Source organism: Triticum aestivum, chromosome 5A, assembly GCF_018294505.1.
Source record: "Triticum aestivum cultivar Chinese Spring chromosome 5A, IWGSC CS RefSeq v2.1, whole genome shotgun sequence".
Taxonomy (NCBI): Eukaryota; Viridiplantae; Streptophyta; class Magnoliopsida; order Poales; family Poaceae; genus Triticum; species Triticum aestivum.
The window spans coordinates 545,639,290-545,649,054 of record NC_057806.1 but is presented as its reverse complement, the minus strand read 5'-3'; the positions used below and the strand labels follow the sequence as shown (position 1 = coordinate 545,649,054).

At 48.3% G+C, this 9,765-nt stretch overlaps 2 protein-coding genes across 2 annotated transcripts; both read right to left on the bottom strand.

The window, feature by feature from the left end:
- Positions 1–901: 901 nt before the first annotated feature.
- LOC123107580 (putative zinc finger protein CONSTANS-LIKE 11) lies at positions 902–1,921 on the bottom strand. Its single transcript, XM_044529552.1, has 2 exons — positions 1,307–1,921; positions 902–1,170 (listed from the first exon to the last, which is right to left on the bottom strand). The coding sequence occupies exons 1-2, from the start codon at positions 1,769–1,771 to the stop codon at positions 1,096–1,098; spliced, it is 540 nt and encodes a 179-aa protein (XP_044385487.1). The 5' UTR covers positions 1,772–1,921; the 3' UTR covers positions 902–1,095.
- Positions 1,922–6,344: 4,423 nt separating this feature from the next.
- On the bottom strand, positions 6,345–8,064 carry LOC123107579 (uncharacterized). The gene is made up of 2 exons (XM_044529551.1): positions 7,320–8,064; positions 6,345–6,665 (listed from the first exon to the last, which is right to left on the bottom strand). The coding sequence occupies exons 1-2, from the start codon at positions 8,016–8,018 to the stop codon at positions 6,585–6,587; spliced, it is 780 nt and encodes a 259-aa protein (XP_044385486.1). The 5' UTR covers positions 8,019–8,064; the 3' UTR covers positions 6,345–6,584.
- Positions 8,065–9,765: the final 1,701 nt, after the last annotated feature.

The window sequence follows — 9,765 nt, the reverse complement described above, 5'->3', positions numbered from 1 at the left end:
GTTAATTAGCAGTGCGAGTGAGCGGTATGTACTCCCTCCGTTCCGAATTACTTGTCGCAGGTATGGATGTATCTAGATGTATTTTAGTTCTAGATACATCCATTTCTGTGACGAGTAATTTGAAATGGAGGAAGTAAGTATGTATGTACCTCAAAAGTAAGTGAAGGTCCAGCTGAGTGATGACCAACAAATACTCCATTATAGTATTCTCAAGCCCAGAACATTGTGGAGCACAGGTAGTTGAGCAGGCATTGTTCCAACCATCACAGCTGAAGTTGCTGGTGCTGGTGCCTCTTTGATCTCCTACTATTGTTGTTGTCCCATTCGCAACGCAGATTTGAGATCCATCCTCCATGAATGTATTGAGAGCACCACTCATGCACCATCCTACTTAATCGGTAAGAGAGATATTCAATCGTAATTACCTGTCGATTCATCGAGGCAGTGAAACCTATCTTGGCACTTATAAGCTAGCATTGTTGGCTTTGTGTGCCAGAAAAGAAGGAAGGTTTTTAGTTGGTTCAGTTATATATTACTAAATGAAAGTTATTTTCATTTTTTTTACTTGGAAGTCGATAATTAGCCTCCGATCCATATTGAGTATGTAGCAGTCCCCTATTTTCATTGAAAAAGCAAGATTGCAACTGCACATTTTTCATACTCAAATAGTCAAAATACTACATTTTGTTAAGGAAAAATCCTTCAGGTGTGCCTTTTGTGTCTTGAGGGTTCACTGGTTCTGTAGGAGTGTCTGTCTAATTTTCTTTTTGCTTTTTGTGTGGTGTATACAGTCAAACTAACTAACATATGCATTCAATAGTGATTAGAAGGTACTGTGAATCAGTTAATCAGTTAGTTGGATAAAGATCAAGCTTGGCACCACAAAAATTGAGAGGAGAACTGAATATGCATGCTATCCTTCATTAATCATTCATATGATCCTTAGATCATCGATCCACCATTACATGTATCATGAAAGAAATCTTCCTTTTTTACATCAAAGATAGCACACTCCCCACTTCCTTGTTTGTCACAATGTACTCCTCATATCCCTTCATTAATCACTCACACTCTCTCTGACTCACTTTATTGTCATCATTCTCTCTTCTCTATATCATTCCCCTTTGATCGATACATAGCCGGAGCAGCACTAACCACTGAATTCAGCCACTGGATCACACACAATGTATCACCGACCATGTAAGATTTGGCACACAAGATCATCAAGAAGAGTCTCCGTCAATTGCATAATATACTGGCGCAAAAAGGAAGTGAAATTTAGAAATTAACCAAGTAGATGTGGTACCTGAATCTCCTGTAGGAATTGTGGGAGGACGTCGGCGAGCCAGGCGTCGAAGTCATCCTGCGACGACGGCGCCTCGACGGAGAGGACGCGGAGGATCTCGGCGGGCGTGGGGCAGCCGGTGTACTCTTCCACGAGGGAGGCGCCGCCGTCCGGCGGGGCCAGGTGGTCGGCGCAGTCGGCGCAGAGCGCGGCCAGGTGGGCGCCGACTTGGCAGCGGAGCGCGGCAGGCGCGGCATCGCAGGCGTCGCAGAGCGGGGCGCGCCGGTGGAGGCTCGCGAGCGGGCTGGCGCCGTGCAGGGCGGCGTCGCAGTGGAGGCAGAGCCTGGCGCCGTCGGCGAAGCAGAAGACGATGGCGCGCTCGGTGACGCAGTTGCTGCACGCGAACGGCGGGGGCAGCTGGTGGTGGTCCGCCATTATGATGGCGTGCGCAGAGTGATGGCACACTGCATTCATCAACCAGCGCATCCACACTGCACGTGCCAAGGGCGGCGATGACGGGTGGACGACGGATGGATGGGGCGGCTGCGCCGGCGACGCGGGGGCCTAGGGGTGAAGAAATAGGTCGCGGGGGCTGCGGGAGGAGAGGCCGGGAGGGGTGAAGAAATAGGGTGTGTTTGGATGACCACCAAATCTGACCACACCAAAAAATTGGCTAGCCCATGGCATTTGTTAGCTGTTTGGATCACTACCAAAAAATTGGCGTGCCCAGCACAGCCGCCGCGGGCCCGTGTAAATCGCGCCAACACGCGGGCGAGCCATGGGCGGAGAAAAGCTCCGCCAATAAATTGGCGTCGCGACTTTGTCCATGTAATGTCACATGCGGTGCATGCAGCCGGGCGTTTTGCATCTTTTGGCCTGTAATTAGTCGTTTTAGTCGCAACGATTAGTGAGGGCATGCAGTTTGGTGCTTAAAAAAAATAAAGTGCATGCAGCGTGATATTTTCCTGCGCTGGGCGAGGACTAGTGTACTAAAAACTTCCGGCTGTGGCTGTCTCGTGTCATTCTGTTGGCAAGCATATTTCTTTTCTCTTGTATGCATCTTTGTTTTTATTTAGATAATAGACGTGTGAAGTATTCCAAAGTCTAGTGTAGTCATTCAGGTCAGCGGTGCAAACCAAACGGAAGACTTGCCAAAATTTTGGGCAGCAACTGGGCTACAATCCAAACAAAAACTACTTACCAATATATTGGTCATGCCCTTGATTTGGTCATACCAAAAATTGGTAGGGCTAGCTGGGGCTCAAACCAAACACACCCATAGGTCGCGGTTGGTTGGCGGTTAGACGGGCGCGCCGAGTCCCAAGGCAATGCGGGCGACGGAGAGCGTGCTGCTCGCGCGGTTGGTTTGCGCTGTGGGCCACGACCTCACGGGCGGGTCCTCGGCGGGCGGCGAATCTGGCGAGGCCCTCTGCTGGTTGGCGTCAGCGCGGTTTCGTGGCAGCGGCGTGAGGCCCTCTGCTCCAGGGTGCCTTCCTCCTTGACGGCGCGGACGCGGACGCGCGCTTCAGCATGTCAAAGTTCAGGGTGACGTGAGCGCTCCGCTCTGTCGCAGTGAGGATCGTATTTTTTTTAAAAAAAGAGGCAAAAGATTTGCCACATCGATTAATTAAGCGAAGAGAATTGTGAGTTAATAAACGAAAAATCAGACGAAAGCCGATACAAACCAATAACATGCGGACTACTCAGAGAGCATGCAACTTCAAAAGCGCACGATTAGCCCTACAAACACACCCAACACGAAACGACCATCAACCTCCAAACTACTACTCCCTCCGTTCCTAAATACTTGTCTTTCTAGGCATTTCAACAAATGACTACATACGGAGCAAAATGAGTGAATCTACACTCTAAAATATGTCTACATACATCCGTATGTAGTCATTTGAAATTTCTAGAAAGACAAATATTTAGAAACGGAGGGAGTATATAACAAAGAAACCCCTAATGAGAGCACCTCCACCGAAGTCCACGAACACCGCCAAATCCATAGAGACAATCCCAAGACAGGCCATATGAACCGTCCAATAGACCGAAGATCATCCATCAAGCAGTTACAGACGCCTTTCCTATGACGCCACTATTCTTAGTTTTGCCCCTGAGAGCCTTTTAAGACCCGTTGATAGTAAATTAAATATAAAAGGCTCCTAACTATTATGAGATTCTTTTATTGTTATAATTTAAAATCTCCGAAAACATTTTCCATATATATATATATGTGTGTGTGTGTGTGTGTGTGTGTGTGTGTGTGTGTGTGTGTGTGTGTGATGACCCCAAAACGCTTCCAGTTCCTTTCGAAACTATTTCGAATATCAGTGAAACTATTTCACAAATATTTTCTCATTAGTCATGCCCTACTAACACTCAACACATCGTAATTTCCTTAAACTTGTGACCCTGTAGGTTCGGTAAAACATAGACATGAACAGAACCCCTTTCGTTCAATGACCGATAGCGGAACCGTGGACATCCGTATCGATCCCTATGAGTACACGAATGATATTCGAGTGAGCCTTTGGTTATCATGTGCTATTCACTTTGCATCGTGATATTATGCAAAACCCAAGGTGAGATAAATCGGTATCCTCTTGAGAACACATGCTCACTATACCGGTCCCCTCGTTACCGATTTTGTTCTTCTTCCTTGTTGACATGTTCTGCCATCCCCGTGACAAAGTCACCTATGTCTGGCCGAATGATGACGGATGTCGTCACACTGAGAGGGTCCTATGAATATCTCTCCATCGTCGGAGGAGTAAATCCCCCTCTCGAGCTATCTAGTCCCTTGTCAAACTTTCCGATGAAGCTGTAACTTGTCGTTATGATCACCGTTTTACAGATGACGTTTGAGCAACCCTAAAGTGTATCGTACGGTAAGAAGAGACTACGATACTCTCATGGTCTAAGGAACTAAATCACACGTTAACTCCCCATGTTATAATATTTGACTTCTGATGTTTATATCTCAAAGTATAACAAACAAGTTTGGGTCGATTCAATACAATCGTTCTTCCAATGTCATATTCTCAATGTTGTTTTAGGACTATCCTTACACTTAACGATATCCTAATATCCGGAAAAACATGATCATCAACAACACTTAAGCTAGTCTTAGAGGCGAGACTATGAATCTTATTTTACCGTTTATCATTCAACACGTACATATGAGCTTTCCACTGAATCACATATTCCATGATCATAGCAGTTATAGCATAGAATATATACTCTTAATTATGAACACAGAAATATAATAATATAATATTATTGCCTCTACGGCATATTTTCAACAGGACAGAGGCTAGGCGGTGAGAATCTTATTCCATCTTTAGGGAGCCGCCCTGTCTCGTCTTCCTAAGAAGAACAAAACCTAACAAAACTCAAAAGAACATATAAAAATAGAGCCTTTCCACCGGCAAGGGCCAAGATCCACCGCGCTGCCATGGCCCTAAGATCACTAGAGAGGAGGTGCACCAGCGGCGGCGCTGGCGGGGGGTAGAGGAACTCCAACATTTTCTTAGACATCATCTTGTTGATTGGTTAATTGGCTGCCAACTTATATACCAAGGTGGTCTGGGGCTATAGATCGGAAGGTCACTGAATTATGCTTGCTTAATAAACGGGTACAGAAAATTGAAAATTAAGATGGTTTGTGGGAAAGCATGGTATCAGATAGATATTGTAAGAGAGAAAACATAGTTAATGCTAAAACTAGACCTAACCAGTCACATTTTTCTTGCATATTGTTCCTCTACAAGTTTTCGTAGAGAAAAGATTGGAAATTGTCATAGTATAACCTTACATTTTAGAGAGTGAATTGCAAAAAAATCATCACATTTGAAATTCCCATCCGGAATTGCCACCACATTTCTTACGCGCCTAAAAAACCTATCTTTTTCTTACCAATTTTCTCAATAAACACTAATGACCGATTTGAACCATTCTAATCCGAGTCCTGACATGTCGGGTCCACCTATAAGCACTGATGTGGCACAAAAACATCAAAACTGTTTGTTTACTCTTAAGTTGGACAAGGGGTCCACCCGTCAGCAGCCTTGTCTCTCCCAAATATTCTTCCTCTCTTTGGAGGCATTCCATCGAACAGGTGCAGCGTGGTCATGGGCGAGCGGGTCAGCAGCAGGACACGCCTGGACGGAGTCGGCTGCCAAGCCAGAGGGCACTGCCATGACGCGCGTGATGCGTCAGATGGCCTCGATGGTGCAGGCCACGTCTCACGCTGAGGCGGTGGAGGCATGAGCTTGTGGCCGGAGGCCATGGCAGGAGGCCACAATGATCCTCGACGCCGGCGAGACCCGTTCAACCCCAGCGACTCCGACCCCACAAACCACCTCACCTCCATCCTAGGCCACAACACAGTCCGCCGACGAGAACCAACACGAGCTCCAAGAACCGCTGCCGTTCTCTGCACAAGTTGTTCGATGAAATGGCAGAAAGATAAATATGGTGACAAGCTTTGACAGGTGGGTCCCATGTCCAACTTAACGGTCAATGCCGTTTGTGTGGCCGTTTTGTGCCACGTCAGTGAGTACAGGTGGACCCGACATGTCAGAAATCGGATTTAAAACAATTCAAAACGGTCATCAGTGTTTATTGAGAAAATTAGTAAGAAAACCGGTAGATTTTTGGGGCGCGCAAGAAATGTGGTGGCAATTCCGGACGAGAACTTCAAATATGGTGGTTTTTTCGCAATTCACTGCATTTCAGAAGTGACATTGTAGTTTCAATATTTTTTGAGAAAGATTGGCGCAGTATTTGATTTAGGATAATACTTTGGGGTGAAAGTGATTATATGTGCCAGCAGTTCCAGGAATTGTGTAGTCAGTTCATTTCGACAGAGGAGCCTGATTAAGTGGCTGTCAGTGATTGTTTATAAGTTTGGTGTTTTTTTCTAGACAGTCATGTGTACCTTGACTTTAGATTGCTAAAATCATTCATGGACGATTAGTGGAGACATATCCAACTCACAAAACCATCCACAATTCCACGTACATCAGCGTTGTGTTTTGTTGTGCGCTGCAATACATAATGTGCATCATATTTTTCTTGATCGACTTTCTGAATGACAAACAATATCCAGTGCATATAGCACAGCACAGCAGAGGCGAACAGAGCAGACTGATTAAACCAACCTGACAAATCTAGTAGTGCTGACGAGTGTACTCACTCACTAATCCCCCTTTGTCTAAGCTAATTGTATGTACACATGAGAGCAGACGAAATAGGAACTAGCTTGAAAAATCCTCTGCTCGATCGCCTGCTAGTGTTAGTTACCACCCCAAGCTTCGTTGAGGTCGAACAGCAGGTGGCCCTTCTCGTCCCGGTAATCCTCCTTGGTCTTCTGCTCCTGCACAGCATCAGTCAAAACGGGTTTTAGCTCCATGATGAAGCAACAACATTGCAAAACTCAACTGGTCCAAGATGCACGCAACGGGGAGTTTAATTAAAAAGAAAAGGCACTGCTGGTTCAAATATAGGATGACAGGAAACAAGACGAAATTCATGTGTGTGACAATACAGACAGTTAAAAAAAATTTAACCAAAGGACCGGCAGCCATGGTGGGCCCGGCGGCACGATACCGCCACCCGCGGCCCACGAGCCCTTGCCGGCCAGCAGGCATTCGATGAGCCTACAACAACCCCTACCGCAAGCAGAGCCAGGAAAAGGTACTTGTCTTGCAAAGCAAGTCAGAACGAAAAAAAAATTTATCTACCAACAGCATGTCGACGTGCAATTCCAAAAGAAGAACACCACGTCGCACGTGGGAAAGAATCATCGATGGGAAAAAGGCAGCGAAACCATTTTTTTCAGGTAAACATGCAGCGAAATCATTTTCCCACTAGTTTCGTGGGCAAAAGTGAGCGGCACACGCGAGATGGATAACCGACGGAGGAAGCATTCACGCGAAAAGCAAACCGTCAAAGGATCGGAGAGAGAGTCCAGAAGCGATATGGAGACGCCGCGAGGAATTGGAAACAAGAACGGAATAAGAAAGCTCACCTCCACTTTTGCCGCGGTCGCCGTAGCTTCGCCGGCGGCGAGGTCCGTCCGCGAGCGCTTCGCCGGCGAGTCGTGCCCCTCGTGGCTATCCGACGGCCTTCCGTCTGACCCCAGCTCCGCCGTCGGCCGCGCGGCTTCGTTGCCGCTCGAGGACGCTCCCGATCCGGCGGCGTTGGCGAAGTCGAAAGGCGTCTCCGGGCTCGACTCCGCCCTGCCGGCAGTCGCCTTCTCGCTCACGCGCGCCCGTCGCCGCGACCGCGCCCGGTCGGCGCCGCTGGTGGAAGGGCCGGATCCGGCTGCCGAGGCCGAGCCGTACTGCGGCCGCACCTCCGGCCTCCGCCCGGTCAAAGACGCGGGCTTCGCCTTCGGGGCAGACCACGCCCTCTCCTCCTCCTCGCCGGAGCACGCGCCGGATCCGCCGAGAACGGGGCGCCCCGGCCGCGCCAAGGGGCTCTTCTGCGACAGCAGCGACGCAGTTCCTTCCGCCCGCGCACGGAGCCGCGACCGCGACCGCGGCCGCTTCGGCCATCCCTCCGGGATCGGCGGCAGCTCGGCCTCCCCCTCCTCCTCCTGTGGCCGCTGGAGACCGTCGGACGGCCGGGCGATCCACTCCGGCCACCGCACGAGCGTCCTGCTCCGGAGGCTGAGCAGAATCTTGGCGGCCGCGACGGCCAGGTCCTCCTCTCCGTGCTCCGCCATGGGGAAAGGAAATAAGGCGCAAGAAACGAAGTCCCGCACGCCGCCGTTCCGCGGAAATAAAGAGGGAGGCCACGGGAGGGAGGTGCTGGCCGTTTTATACGTGACGAATTCGGAGTGGAGAAGGAGACGGACTGCGGTGGCCTAGACCCTACAAACCTGCACGCCTGGTTAAAGGGTGATTTTCCTTTGGGAAAAAAATATATAAAAAATGTTTATTCTTTGAACAAATTAGGATGCGTTTCCGGGGAGTACTCCCTCGGTTATCATTTGGCTTGCAGGTGCTAATTATTCCCTCCGTCTCACAATGTAAAAGTATTTTTTACACTGGCATAATGTTAAAAGTGATTTAGGAGTACATTTTAGGAACCAAGTGCACGTTGGCAAACGACGACTCAGGCGAAACGCGTTCCTCTTGTTCCTGGCGGCTTCAACCCTAGCCGCCGCCAGGGACCGCCAATTTTCTAGCACCGTCCTCCGGCGGCTCCCCTCCGCCGGCGACCTCAGTCGTCGGTGGTGAGGGGGTCACCGGATCTATGCATGTGGATCGTTTTTACATCTTCGTAGCTTAGGTTTTTACACAATTTATCGTCTTGGTTTCGACGGCGACGATGACGGTGTTAAATAAAGATTCTTCGGATCCTCCCTGACAAGGCCATCGGTCTTATGGTTGGAGATGGATTTGGAAATCAGTCTGTTCAAGCAAGGATGGTGTGGCAGCGACGGCATCCTTGTGGTGGACTTGTGTCCTCGGGCTCCGCCGTTGCGACGATGTTTGCTCCAGCATCGGCGCGGAGCTTGGGAGGTAGTCTAGGAACGGATGCAGATTGTGGTCTGCATCGACAACATCTGGAAGACGGAATGTGTGCTGAGTTCGTGGTTCGTGGATGACAGGTATGGTTTCCTCCTTCGGCGTCTTAGTCGTGGTGGGGTGCTAGATCTGGAGTTCGATGGCGTGTCCGGGGTGTTGCCCCGGTCTGATTCGTTCAACGGCAACGGCTTCACTTTTGGTGAGCCATCTTGGAGGTCCGCAAAGCTGCATATCAGCGATGGAGCTGCGTTGAGCTCGGGTGAGGAGGTGATCTGTCATTCTTTTCTTCGATGGCTGCTGTGGTGGTGCCGGAGGCAGGTGACGGGCGTTGGTGTCAAGCTCAGAGATGTTCTGCTATCTTTTCAGTTTTGTCATGTCGGTCATTACGTGACTTATACTTTGATCTTTATGGTATGAATGAGACACGTATTATCATGCAAAAAGAGTATATTTTAGGGAGTACTTGCCAAATTTACCGTTATTGCTGAGATATGCTATCACATACATATGGGGTAATAGACAGGCAATTTTTTTTACTGGAGTAATAGACTGGTAACTTTTTTTTTGACTGGAGTAATAGACCGGTAGCTATGTACTAGTAAACTCTAATGAAAAAATCTGCATATATAAGTTAGTGGACTGTAAGCATTTCATTAGTGAGTTCATATGTTAGAAGATTGTATATTTGTTGTCTGCCTAACTTTTGTAGCAAGAATTGACGGGAAAATTCAGACAAGTGTACGGACAAAAGACTTAAACACGCCTTTCTCTTATTTGTATTTCTCTCATTATTGCTTTCTCTGTGTGGCAGACATGTGCAACACATCTGCAGGTTTCTTCCTTTAAGTTCTTTTTATCAACAATAATAATGAGCACTTTGGGGTTTCCTTGTGTATTGTGGGACAAAAATCAATCAGTGTCTGCACCATGTGTGGAGTC